The 14,855-nt window shown below is 29.2% G+C and overlaps 1 protein-coding gene across 2 annotated transcripts in view; it reads left to right on the top strand.

Annotated features, from left to right (window-relative positions):
* The window catches only part of LOC111614594 (IQ and AAA domain-containing protein 1-like), a 97,325-nt gene that overhangs the window by 20,240 nt on the left and 62,230 nt on the right, over positions 1-14,855 (top strand). For both annotated transcript variants that reach the window (XR_002754961.1, XM_023355964.1), the window contains exons 3-6: positions 7,387-7,623; positions 10,235-10,345; positions 12,704-12,874; positions 13,129-13,200. Coding sequence is in view for 1 of the 2 variants with exons in the window: in XM_023355964.1 (XP_023211732.1) it covers positions 7,387-7,623; positions 10,235-10,345; positions 12,704-12,874; positions 13,129-13,200 (591 nt within the window). In the remaining variant the exon portion in view is untranslated. The remainder of the gene's footprint in view (positions 1-7,386; positions 7,624-10,234; positions 10,346-12,703; positions 12,875-13,128; positions 13,201-14,855) is intronic.

Here is a 14,855-nt window from a genome sequence, read left to right on the forward strand (position 1 = left end):
TTCTTCTTGGTGCCATATCAGATTCCTGACGTCGGCGACACCTGGCGTAGGTTTGTAATCCGCCAAGGTGTATACTAGGGAAAGTTACTACCCAGAGTGGTTTCCCGTTGCCTTCTCTGGGGCGCGATGTTACGCGAGGGGAACTAATGCCTTCCGGGAGGACTTTTATGGGGAACTGGCCTCCTATTTAGTCATTATTGGCAAGGAGAAAACCCGGAAAACTCCAAGCAGCCAGCCTGTCCGATCGCGGCGCGAACCCACGACCGAACTCCCAGTGTTTAGGGTACGAAGACCACTCGGCCACTGGTGGGCAAATAACACTTAAAAATTTAAAATATTATAGCAGGCATTGACAGTAGCATATCTTTTTCTTATGTTGTATTGCAGTAACATAGTGCCATTGAAGATATAGAAATATATATTTACCCCTGAAAATGTAATGTATACTGATTATTGATCTAATACTCTTATTAATATTACCTGTCCTTAGTTTGGATTTAATATGTAGTTAAAGCACAGACTATTTTTGTTCGAGCCTTTACAAATTGTTTCATAAGGCTTATTTTGATTTGTAATAGTGGCAGCATGATTTTGTTCTGGGCAACCAAAGTTATATTATGTTTTGTTCTCCAGCTCCTATATCTTTTCTTAACCAGCAAAAATGTAGCCTAAATTATTTTTAAAGTAGCCCCAAAAAATAGTAAGTCACCCAAATCTAGTAGTATAGAGACCTACAAATATCTCCATCTGCTTCTTATAGCCCTATGTAATCCTGAAAATCAGTTGTATTTTATGAGAAAAAGGGTAGTCAATGGGTAAGGTGACACCCAAAAATGTGTTACTGTTAAAGCAAAGCCATACTGACCAGATTAAAGTTGTTAGTGGTCTATTATTCTCTTATAGTATGGAGGCACATGAACTTTGATCTAAACATATGAGTTAACATATGCATATTACAGTTTGGACAGAATTTACACTTCAAATTTCAGAGAAGAAGTATTTTGAATTAACTGAATTCCTTAACATGTAAATCTCTATATCCTTGGCCAAGACAAATAGTATAACTATAAACTAACAAAATATTAAAAAATATAGAACAATTTTTTAAAAATTGTTCTATATTTCATATTCCAATCAGTTAATGTTTGATCCTGAGGATGGATGCCTAGACAGCCAAACGCATTCAATAAGTAAAATATTTTGTGCTGGAGAAGGCTAGAGCTGTTATAATATATTATTATTATTTACAACAAAATAAGTGAAAATACAGTAATTTGTTTTTAATCTTGTATGAAAATTAACTATTTCATTTTATATAATAGAAGGATTTGGAATTACCTATTCCAAAATGGTATTTGTTACCGAAAGAAGAAGAGGTTGAAATAATTTATCAAAAAGGTTTCCAGAAAACTTCAATAAATAAAATTAATAAGGTAAAAATTTTTAAAAATTTCTTAAAATATATTAAAATATAATAATATAATTTTACACTAAAAAGTCATGCATTAAAATATAATATATATATTTTAACACAAGATTATATATGAGGGATTGGCCCTCTATTTTTATTCATATTACCAAATGTAAGTGATTACATGGAAATTTCTGATACTAAGTAGGTTATGTCTACAATATATTTGAGTCTTAAGTGTTTGGGGATGGCAATGATGCAGTCTCATATGAGAGACTAGAGGTAAGAGGATGGAGAAGGAAATGATGAGATCCAGTTGGGAGGAGTCACTCAACACAGTGAACTTACACTTAATTAAACCATTTAATAGATGCACTAAAGCTTGTATAATACATTACACATATAAGTTAGATATAATCAGTGCCGGCCCGAGGCAAGTTTTAGGATGGAGCGAGATTCTATTATGGCGCCCGGGGGTGGACCACGCACTCGATCCACACGCATCTCAACAGATAAGGCCATTCACATACTGGCCACACGCTTGCAATTAAAATATCGAAAAGTGAAAAAAAATATTTTTTCCTTTAATTTTCTTTACTACTGAGGCACCCGCTAGGACTTAGCGCCTGGAGCGGCTGCTCCGTTCGCCCTATGGTAGGACCGGCTCTGGATATAATGTTAGTGTTATATTGTTACAATTGCAGAGAGAGAGAGTTTATAATCTACAATACCTTTGAATTCTGACAAATAATTTCCAAGTTTCTGATGAAAAAATTTCATATTGGATAAGCTGAATAGATTATTGGAAAACATCTCTCAAGAAGATAGAACTTTAAGAGTCTGTCAATGCAGGTGAATAGGGAAGCATACAAACACAAATTTTGATAGCTTGAAAAACAGGTGTTGAGTTTTCAAAATCACCCAAAACTGTTGTATTCAAAAATGAAATTGTCCAAGGCTGTAACTAACAAGTCAATTGAGGGAAATGTGTCCTTTTGAATCACCAATACAAGTCACATGTCACAAATGCAACATGAGAATGGTTATCATGTGTTGGATGGGAATACTTTCAAGAAGGAATAGAGAAACATATGCCTCTTTATGATAAATGTTTAAATAATGATTATATCAAAAAGTAGCATTTAGATTGTACATTTATACAAATAAAAGTTTTTGACCTGTATGTTTCATGCTTATATTTTTGGTATGAGTGCAACTTAATTTTTGACTCTCCTACATATATAGGCTATATATAAAAAATAAATTATATGAAAAGTATTTTCATATACTGTATTTAATTGCATATAAGACGAGGTTTTTATTCATTTTTCATTGCTTCAAAAACCTAGGTCATCCTATACACGCAAGTGAAGGAATCATCATGTTTTTGCAATAATTTTTGTGAACTGTGTATTTGCAGTTTTTACTGGATGCTCACCCTCTGGTGTTTAAAAACAAAAGTATTTTATCTGGGTTGTTTCAATCGTTCTTTTGTATTGTCAGGAGTAAAGATGAATAGCAATAGGGAAAGCAGAGCTTTTGAATTGAATTTCAATTTAAAATTCCAAAATCATATGGGAGCCTGATATAAGTTTTAATCTATTCCCATGTGAAAACAGATGATTATTTGGAAATCAGAATTCAGAAAAACTCATAAGTGTAATCGATGGAGAGTGGATCCGACTGTTAAGAATTGGCAAAAAAGGTCCCAATTTTCCAACTTTACGTGAACAAATTATGTTGTCGATTTTACAAGATTTTTCCTTAAAGTTTAAAATGCCAGTAATTTTTGCGGGACAATGTGTGCATTTAAGTGCATTTGACATTTCATCTGTGATTAAATGAAATAAAATAAAATTGTATTAATACATCTAATTTTCTTTATTTTGATCTTTAAAATCACACATTGTCCTATATGTGAGATTGTCTTATAAGCGAGTAAATACGGTAATATTTCAGTTAGGCTAATTGATGAAGAAGTATCTATAGTTTTCATATAACTTCAGAAATAAAAATAATGCTGAAATTGAAAATTATTTAATAATAATTTTGTCTCTGAACTGGGATTTTTAAATGTTAAAATATTGGGCATAAACAGTTTATTCCCCTCCAATAAATCATTTTTTTTAAAATAAACTAATTGCTTTTAGTTTATTCTTTGTAATAATTCATTTTTATATACAATATTATCATAAACTAAGTATTGGTGTTGATAAAAATATTATTAATATTTCAAAATAAAAAATAAATAACAGTTAATTTTTAAAATGATATATTATTATGGTTTTAAATGTAATTTTATTAAAACTTATCATTTTTAAATTATAATATAATTTTAAAGATTTTTATTTTTAATTTATTTAAAATTGATTAATTATAGGCAAATAATGATATAATTGAGTGCTTTGATGATGCAGCAGTTTTAATTCAAAATCATGAAAGATCAAGACAATGCAGAGCAAAGTATCTTAATGTCAGGATAAAAAAGAAAAAAGACAATAAAATGTGTTCATCTATGGAATATGAGAATGCAGCATTTTTAATTCAAAAAGTATGTTACTATATAAATTTAATTTGTATACTATAATATTAAACATAAAATATGAATTTATGTATTTATACTATTACATTTATAATATTTATACTATTTAATTTATTGACCTTAAATTAGATAGCATTTATTAAAAATAAATTAATTTTCAATAATTTCAATTATAAATTGTTAGATTTAACATAATTTATCATAAATAGTCGTAAATGTTTTTAAAAATAAATTATATGAATAATTTACATTTTACTTTTCAGAATTGGAAATTATACAGTACTAGGAAGAAAAATAAAGTTAACTTAATTAGAGAAAAAAAATTGCTTGGAATGGTAATTACTATTATTAATATTTTTTCACTAAATTTGATTAAAGTTTGTTATAAATTGATACTAACTGTGAATATAAAAATTAGACATTTGGTCTTAATAACTAAAATTGTGAGGCCCCAGACAGGGTCCAAATTCCTCTCTGAACATGCTAAAAATGTATTTTATTATAGAGAAGAAAATGTATAAAATAGATGCAATGTGATATAAATAGTTTAAGTTCCAAGTATGACTAGAGCACACATTTTAGAATTTTTATCAATGTCAGACTGGAGAATTTTAACCTTGATTCTGATGCTTATAGAACAGATAAACTTTGGAAGAAATGGGATCTTAATGAGGGAAACCATCATGATATAATTATTAAAATTCTTGGATGGCAGGACAGAAAACATTGTCTAAAATACAAGTGAAAGTTTCAAAGACTGATCAACATCCCTCAGTGGAGGAGAGATATGGTGTCAGATGAATACTGAAGATAGGCCTTTTGTTGCAACTCAATATGGTCAATTTCACTTGGAGACAAGAAAATAACTAATTGAGAGATGATGGGAAAGAGTCAGGACCAATCAGAAGATAAAATTTGGGGATAAATCCTTTAAAACCCCCTGAATTTCAAGGATAGAGGCAGCTTTGCCTTTCTCAACATCAGGGATTTATTGCTCCCAATATCATAGATTTTCTTCTCACAAATTTTCTGCATAAATCTGCTCTTTCTTTCCTATTCTTGTGTTCTGCTATCAATGAACCACTGTTGCATCTGTCTTCACTCTGCTGTCAAAGCCACAGCTTATCCTCTCACTGAACATCACCAGGCCCATCTCTGGATTTATCTATGACACTGCTTTGGGCCACCACCAACTCATCAAGGGAACTTCATCAACAAAATCCTGTTATTGGACTCTCTAACTCATTGTTTGAGAGGGAGCACACTTTATAATATTCTGTAAGCATTCAATTTCATTCAAAATTCTTTCCCCTTTTGGCAACCTCATAAAGTTTTCTATATCAAAATGAATCAAAGCAACTATAAAATGATTATCTGTAAATTATTTAATTAAAGGAAATAAGAGAAGTTAATTTTAAATAATATTTTTATTTTGCATTTAAATTAATGTGTTGAAAATAGTTTATATAATATTAAGTGAAAAATTTTTNTGTACTGTATTTACAGTACATACATTTGTAAATTTAGATTACTTTTTTCTGTACTATATTAAAAACTAAAATTTATTTGTTTGTAAGCTTAAAATAGATTCTTATTAACCATATATTATTAAAAATGCATTAATAAATAAAATACAGAACCAGGAATGGTAATTTATGGTTTAGCTTAGTGACAAGTATATTCGGAGACAAGTAAATTTGACTTATATCGCCTCTCTTGGAACCAATTACCAACATAAGGCAAGATATACCTGTAATAATAGTATGCTTGCTTATTGTTAATAAGCTTTTACCTGTCATTACTCATTAGTGTGATTAAATTCAGATAATTAAACTACTCATCAGAAGAAACTAAATAACCCAAAAAAAGTCATCCAAATGATAAAAAAAAAAGTAAAACCTTTTTCATTTGGACCACTTCCCAATTTTTCTCATAATCTAGCAACCTGTATGCATTTGGCCATTACCCATGTTACTGGTGATAGTGAAAGGTTGATCATAAGCAGGCCGGGGATAGAGTGGGCCTCTTCGTCTCTTAGTGGGCTCCTTTAACCATTATTTTTTGAACCAATGATATATGTAGAATATTTCCATATTAATTAATAAAATAAAGTCTTAAAGATTTTATCTTCTGTTAGTAAAAATAATTTTCAATTTATAGGACTAAGAACCACTGTAGTCATCCAAATTTTCTCCAGGTCAGGGAAAAATTTCCATCTTCTCCAGATGGCCCTGCATGAACATTTGTTATAGTGATTATTTGTAAATTGGAAATTGCCTGTACTTTTGGCATAGTAAAATATTATAGATCAAAATTTACTCACAAATGAAATTTTTCTGAGTCAGAATTTGCCAAAATTTCAGAATTCCTAGGAAATTTGCAAGTAAATGCAAGCTCTGTGTTATAATTTTGGAGAGACATCCATGAGGATTTTGATTTGAGGATCTTGTGTCTCACACAAAATGAGAAACAATGTCTCACTGTAATGAGTGATTAAGATCTCAGAGACTAGAAAGGATCAGACTAGTAGATTGACATCTAAGAACATATTCATAGTAGTCAATTGCTTCTTGTTCTCTAAATTTAGAGTCTGGAAGTAAGCAGAGAATTGCTATGGAGAACTTATACAGGAACACAATTAATTGGTTATGTAGACTTTATTATACAAGAAAATGTTACATTTATTGTAAAGGAATCATAGCAATCGAAAAGTGAGGGTTGGCAAAACAAAAAATTGTTCTGCATTGTCATGCACTTTTACCCTCATGACAGTTGAGACAAGATGTAAAATTATAGGCTGTAAACATTGCTGAAATAAAGCTCTTTGTTTTGGATTATTGGACTGTAATCTGTTTCCATTTTAAAAGGAGACATAACCTACTAGTCAACAACAAAAGACAACATTTATTATATTAAAAACATTTTATATAATAAAGTTGCATAACCAATCAACTGTGTTTCTGAATACAATAAGTTCTCCATAACAATTCTGTGCTTACTTCCAAAGACATTACATTCAGGTAATAATGTCAGAATCTGGTGAGTTGTTTGTTCTTTGTTTGAAGTTCCTTATAACTCACCAATACTGAAAATTGCTACTCAATCATCAGACATCAGACTCAATTAGTGTGGGCCACTTATCCTATCATACCTTTGCTCTTTTTGTCTTTACTAATCTTGTGTTTTTGCAGTTGTTGTTAGTGTTGTTATTTGTATTCTACTTTTTATTACATGTAAGGAATTTTTGTTTTAGTATTGTAAGGAAAATGACCAGTCTTTAGTATTTATTGATAGTATTTATTAATTTAAAAAATTTTTACCATTTTAATTTTACTTATTCATAGTTTTAAATAATTTAAAAGTAGTGAATTTTAAATAACTATTGGGATATTAATTTTGATCAAATGTTTCTATTTTCTATTATTATTTACAGGATTTGCAGAACACATTTAATAGAATAGCTATTTTATATTTGAGATACATAAAAATTGTCAAAAACTTGGAAAAATGTTACGATCAAATTATTCAACCACAGAAAATATTAACATTCAGAAAGATATTAGAGGGAGTGATTGGACGTATTTTGGAATTGAAGGCAGAATTAGTTAAAATAGAAAATCAAGAGTTTCATTTTATAAATAATCTTCTCTTAGATATGAGAATGATTCCAGTAAGTATTAATATGTAGTAAATAGAATGATTTAACATATAAGTTCATGTAACTAAATCCTAGCCATTATTTTTTTGAACAAATGATATATTTATAATGTTTCTGTATTAATAAAATGAAACCTTAAAGGTTATATTTTCTGTTAGTAAAAATAACTTTAAATTTATAGGACTAGGAACCACTATAGGCATGCAAATTTTCTACAGATTGGAAAAATTTCCATCTACCCCTCCAGATGGTCCTACATGCACATTTGTTATAGTGATTATTTGTAAATTGGGAATTGCCTGTATTTTTTGCATAGGAAAATATGGGTCAAAATTTACTCACAAATGAAATTTTCCTGAGTCAGAATTTGCCAAAATTTCAGAATTCCTAGGAAATTTGCAAGTAAATGCAAGCTCTTTTACATGTGTAATTATGTGAGACACCAATATTCTGAATGTAATTGTCACCATATAATTATCATATAAATATCATACAAATGTTATCATGAACCTTTACATAATTGCTCATGAGTGATAACATGAGACAATGCTGTTTTGAATATAATTTTAATTGGAAAACGTTTCACTTAATTGTCTGTAGGTGATTGAGTGATCAATGGAGATGGTTGCTTTCAGAATATTCAAGAAAGATAATATATTTTTATTTTTATTTTTAATTTTATTTTCTATAATCTGAGGTAATAAAAAAAATAAACTTTTATTCCAAATTCCTCCAATTTTTGTTATTTTTTGGCAATTGTAAGAAATAACTGTGTTTTCCTGTTGACACTTGATTGTAAATTACATTTTTTCCTAGATTGTTTTTATAGTTTATCTACTTTTCTCAGAATTTTACTTTTCCAACTCCTATTATGTCATATCTCACTTGACAGTAGTAGTAAAAATATTAACGTTTTAAAAAAAATTAATAGTAGATTTATATAACATTATTCTATAAGATTCTAGTCTTTTCAGTTTTGTTTTGCTATTTTTAGTACTAAAACATTAAAATTTTAATTAGGAAAAACAATTATGAAATCTTTCTTGAATTTCATGCAGTGCATATATTTTTTAATTAATCACTATTCATAAAATCATGTAAACATTTGAATGATGTAAAGTGAAAGTTTTATTTAACAAATTCCATATTCAATCCTAATTACAGTACTGTTAATATTTAGACATTAACAGTACTGTAATTAAAAACATGATATGTAGAGTAGCATGCTGGAAAATTTAAAAAAAAAATCTTAAAATTTTAAGATTTTACACAAATATTTTGTACATAAATAACACTTCTTCTTCTTCTTGGTGCCAGATCAGATTCCTGACGTCGGCGACACCTGGCGTAGGTTTGTAATCCGCCAAGGTGTATACTAGGGAAAGTTACTACCCAGAGTGGTTTCCCGTTGCCTTCTCTGGGGCGCGATGTTACGCGAGGGGAACTAATGCCTTCCGGGAGGACTTTTATGGGGAACTGGCCTCCTATTTAGTCATTATTGGCAAGGAGAAAACCCGGAAAACTCCAAGCAGCCAGCCTGTCCGATCGCGGCGCGAACCCACGACCGAACTCCCAGTGTTTAGGGTACGAAGACCACTCGGCCACTGGTGGGCAAATAACACTTAAAAATTTAAAATATTATAGCAGGCATTGACAGTAGCATATCTTTTTCTTATGTTGTATTGCAGTAACATAGTGCCATTGAAGATATAGAAATATATATTTACCCCTGAAAATGTAATGTATACTGATTATTGATCTAATACTCTTATTAATATTACCTGTCCTTAGTTTGGATTTAATATGTAGTTAAAGCACAGACTATTTTTGTTCGAGCCTTTACAAATTGTTTCATAAGGCTTATTTTGATTTGTAATAGTGGCAGCATGATTTTGTTCTGGGCAACCAAAGTTATATTATGTTTTGTTCTCCAGCTCCTATATCTTTTCTTAACCAGCAAAAATGTAGCCTAAATTATTTTTAAAGTAGCCCCAAAAAATAGTAAGTCACCCAAATCTAGTAGTATAGAGACCTACAAATATCTCCATCTGCTTCTTATAGCCCTATGTAATCCTGAAAATCAGTTGTATTTTATGAGAAAAAGGGTAGTCAATGGGTAAGGTGACACCCAAAAATGTGTTACTGTTAAAGCAAAGCCATACTGACCAGATTAAAGTTGTTAGTGGTCTATTATTCTCTTATAGTATGGAGGCACATGAACTTTGATCTAAACATATGAGTTAACATATGCATATTACAGTTTGGACAGAATTTACACTTCAAATTTCAGAGAAGAAGTATTTTGAATTAACTGAATTCCTTAACATGTAAATCTCTATATCCTTGGCCAAGACAAATAGTATAACTATAAACTAACAAAATATTAAAAAATATAGAACAATTTTTTAAAAATTGTTCTATATTTCATATTCCAATCAGTTAATGTTTGATCCTGAGGATGGATGCCTAGACAGCCAAACGCATTCAATAAGTAAAATATTTTGTGCTGGAGAAGGCTAGAGCTGTTATAATATATTATTATTATTTACAACAAAATAAGTGAAAATACAGTAATTTGTTTTTAATCTTGTATGAAAATTAACTATTTCATTTTATATAATAGAAGGATTTGGAATTACCTATTCCAAAATGGTATTTGTTACCGAAAGAAGAAGAGGTTGAAATAATTTATCAAAAAGGTTTCCAGAAAACTTCAATAAATAAAATTAATAAGGTAAAAATTTTTAAAAATTTCTTAAAATATATTAAAATATAATAATATAATTTTACACTAAAAAGTCATGCATTAAAATATAATATATATATTTTAACACAAGATTATATATGAGGGATTGGCCCTCTATTTTTATTCATATTACCAAATGTAAGTGATTACATGGAAATTTCTGATACTAAGTAGGTTATGTCTACAATATATTTGAGTCTTAAGTGTTTGGGGATGGCAATGATGCAGTCTCATATGAGAGACTAGAGGTAAGAGGATGGAGAAGGAAATGATGAGATCCAGTTGGGAGGAGTCACTCAACACAGTGAACTTACACTTAATTAAACCATTTAATAGATGCACTAAAGCTTGTATAATACATTACACATATAAGTTAGATATAATCAGTGCCGGCCCGAGGCAAGTTTTAGGATGGAGCGAGATTCTATTATGGCGCCCGGGGGTGGACCACGCACTCGATCCACACGCATCTCAACAGATAAGGCCATTCACATACTGGCCACACGCTTGCAATTAAAATATCGAAAAGTGAAAAAAAATATTTTTTCCTTTAATTTTCTTTACTACTGAGGCACCCGCTAGGACTTAGCGCCTGGAGCGGCTGCTCCGTTCGCCCTATGGTAGGACCGGCTCTGGATATAATGTTAGTGTTATATTGTTACAATTGCAGAGAGAGAGAGTTTATAATCTACAATACCTTTGAATTCTGACAAATAATTTCCAAGTTTCTGATGAAAAAATTTCATATTGGATAAGCTGAATAGATTATTGGAAAACATCTCTCAAGAAGATAGAACTTTAAGAGTCTGTCAATGCAGGTGAATAGGGAAGCATACAAACACAAATTTTGATAGCTTGAAAAACAGGTGTTGAGTTTTCAAAATCACCCAAAACTGTTGTATTCAAAAATGAAATTGTCCAAGGCTGTAACTAACAAGTCAATTGAGGGAAATGTGTCCTTTTGAATCACCAATACAAGTCACATGTCACAAATGCAACATGAGAATGGTTATCATGTGTTGGATGGGAATACTTTCAAGAAGGAATAGAGAAACATATGCCTCTTTATGATAAATGTTTAAATAATGATTATATCAAAAAGTAGCATTTAGATTGTACATTTATACAAATAAAAGTTTTTGACCTGTATGTTTCATGCTTATATTTTTGGTATGAGTGCAACTTAATTTTTGACTCTCCTACATATATAGGCTATATATAAAAAATAAATTATATGAAAAGTATTTTCATATACTGTATTTAATTGCATATAAGACGAGGTTTTTATTCATTTTTCATTGCTTCAAAAACCTAGGTCATCCTATACACGCAAGTGAAGGAATCATCATGTTTTTGCAATAATTTTTGTGAACTGTGTATTTGCAGTTTTTACTGGATGCTCACCCTCTGGTGTTTAAAAACAAAAGTATTTTATCTGGGTTGTTTCAATCGTTCTTTTGTATTGTCAGGAGTAAAGATGAATAGCAATAGGGAAAGCAGAGCTTTTGAATTGAATTTCAATTTAAAATTCCAAAATCATATGGGAGCCTGATATAAGTTTTAATCTATTCCCATGTGAAAACAGATGATTATTTGGAAATCAGAATTCAGAAAAACTCATAAGTGTAATCGATGGAGAGTGGATCCGACTGTTAAGAATTGGCAAAAAAGGTCCCAATTTTCCAACTTTACGTGAACAAATTATGTTGTCGATTTTACAAGATTTTTCCTTAAAGTTTAAAATGCCAGTAATTTTTGCGGGACAATGTGTGCATTTAAGTGCATTTGACATTTCATCTGTGATTAAATGAAATAAAATAAAATTGTATTAATACATCTAATTTTCTTTATTTTGATCTTTAAAATCACACATTGTCCTATATGTGAGATTGTCTTATAAGCGAGTAAATACGGTAATATTTCAGTTAGGCTAATTGATGAAGAAGTATCTATAGTTTTCATATAACTTCAGAAATAAAAATAATGCTGAAATTGAAAATTATTTAATAATAATTTTGTCTCTGAACTGGGATTTTTAAATGTTAAAATATTGGGCATAAACAGTTTATTCCCCTCCAATAAATCATTTTTTTTAAAATAAACTAATTGCTTTTAGTTTATTCTTTGTAATAATTCATTTTTATATACAATATTATCATAAACTAAGTATTGGTGTTGATAAAAATATTATTAATATTTCAAAATAAAAAATAAATAACAGTTAATTTTTAAAATGATATATTATTATGGTTTTAAATGTAATTTTATTAAAACTTATCATTTTTAAATTATAATATAATTTTAAAGATTTTTATTTTTAATTTATTTAAAATTGATTAATTATAGGCAAATAATGATATAATTGAGTGCTTTGATGATGCAGCAGTTTTAATTCAAAATCATGAAAGATCAAGACAATGCAGAGCAAAGTATCTTAATGTCAGGATAAAAAAGAAAAAAGACAATAAAATGTGTTCATCTATGGAATATGAGAATGCAGCATTTTTAATTCAAAAAGTATGTTACTATATAAATTTAATTTGTATACTATAATATTAAACATAAAATATGAATTTATGTATTTATACTATTACATTTATAATATTTATACTATTTAATTTATTGACCTTAAATTAGATAGCATTTATTAAAAATAAATTAATTTTCAATAATTTCAATTATAAATTGTTAGATTTAACATAATTTATCATAAATAGTCGTAAATGTTTTTAAAAATAAATTATATGAATAATTTACATTTTACTTTTCAGAATTGGAAATTATACAGTACTAGGAAGAAAAATAAAGTTAACTTAATTAGAGAAAAAAAATTGCTTGGAATGGTAATTACTATTATTAATATTTTTTCACTAAATTTGATTAAAGTTTGTTATAAATTGATACTAACTGTGAATATAAAAATTAGACATTTGGTCTTAATAACTAAAATTGTGAGGCCCCAGACAGGGTCCAAATTCCTCTCTGAACATGCTAAAAATGTATTTTATTATAGAGAAGAAAATGTATAAAATAGATGCAATGTGATATAAATAGTTTAAGTTCCAAGTATGACTAGAGCACACATTTTAGAATTTTTATCAATGTCAGACTGGAGAATTTTAACCTTGATTCTGATGCTTATAGAACAGATAAACTTTGGAAGAAATGGGATCTTAATGAGGGAAACCATCATGATATAATTATTAAAATTCTTGGATGGCAGGACAGAAAACATTGTCTAAAATACAAGTGAAAGTTTCAAAGACTGATCAACATCCCTCAGTGGAGGAGAGATATGGTGTCAGATGAATACTGAAGATAGGCCTTTTGTTGCAACTCAATATGGTCAATTTCACTTGGAGACAAGAAAATAACTAATTGAGAGATGATGGGAAAGAGTCAGGACCAATCAGAAGATAAAATTTGGGGATAAATCCTTTAAAACCCCCTGAATTTCAAGGATAGAGGCAGCTTTGCCTTTCTCAACATCAGGGATTTATTGCTCCCAATATCATAGATTTTCTTCTCACAAATTTTCTGCATAAATCTGCTCTTTCTTTCCTATTCTTGTGTTCTGCTATCAATGAACCACTGTTGCATCTGTCTTCACTCTGCTGTCAAAGCCACAGCTTATCCTCTCACTGAACATCACCAGGCCCATCTCTGGATTTATCTATGACACTGCTTTGGGCCACCACCAACTCATCAAGGGAACTTCATCAACAAAATCCTGTTATTGGACTCTCTAACTCATTGTTTGAGAGGGAGCACACTTTATAATATTCTGTAAGCATTCAATTTCATTCAAAATTCTTTCCCCTTTTGGCAACCTCATAAAGTTTTCTATATCAAAATGAATCAAAGCAACTATAAAATGATTATCTGTAAATTATTTAATTAAAGGAAATAAGAGAAGTTAATTTTAAATAATATTTTTATTTTGCATTTAAATTAATGTGTTGAAAATAGTTTATATAATATTAAGTGAAAAATTTTTAAGTGGTTTTTTTTTTTTAAATCTTAAAAATTCAAATAACTATGATTTTTAATTTTAAAGAATAAAAGTGCTGTATGTAATTTCCTGTATATAACCTGAGAAATTAAATTATTCAAAAAATTTTAAAAATAATGTAAAAGAACTTTGATAATTTCACTTTTAACATATGAATCTTAAACAGTTCTGATGACTTACGTAAGCTATATCAACATCCCAGCATAAAAAGATTAGTGGAGTTTGAGAATGCATTGGTTAGAAGTAAAATCATCAAAATAAAAATATTCTTTTAAAAATTAATTTTTACATTGAGAAGGTATCTTATGACAACAATGAAAGATTTTGTAAAATTAAACAGTTACTTATAAAGTAAATGTTCATATTAACATACAGGAAGATGGAAGATGCATTAAAGAAATTAAATCTAGAATAGAAAATGCAAGGGGTACTTTTATCAGAGTGCAGAAATTTTTCAAATGCAAACACCTTAACATTCTAACTTTA

The sequence above is a fragment of the Centruroides sculpturatus genome, unplaced genomic scaffold (assembly GCF_000671375.1).
Source record: "Centruroides sculpturatus isolate CEXI.00-Female unplaced genomic scaffold, Cexi_2.0 scaffold768, whole genome shotgun sequence".
Lineage (NCBI taxonomy): Eukaryota > Metazoa > Arthropoda > Arachnida > Scorpiones > Buthidae > Centruroides > Centruroides sculpturatus.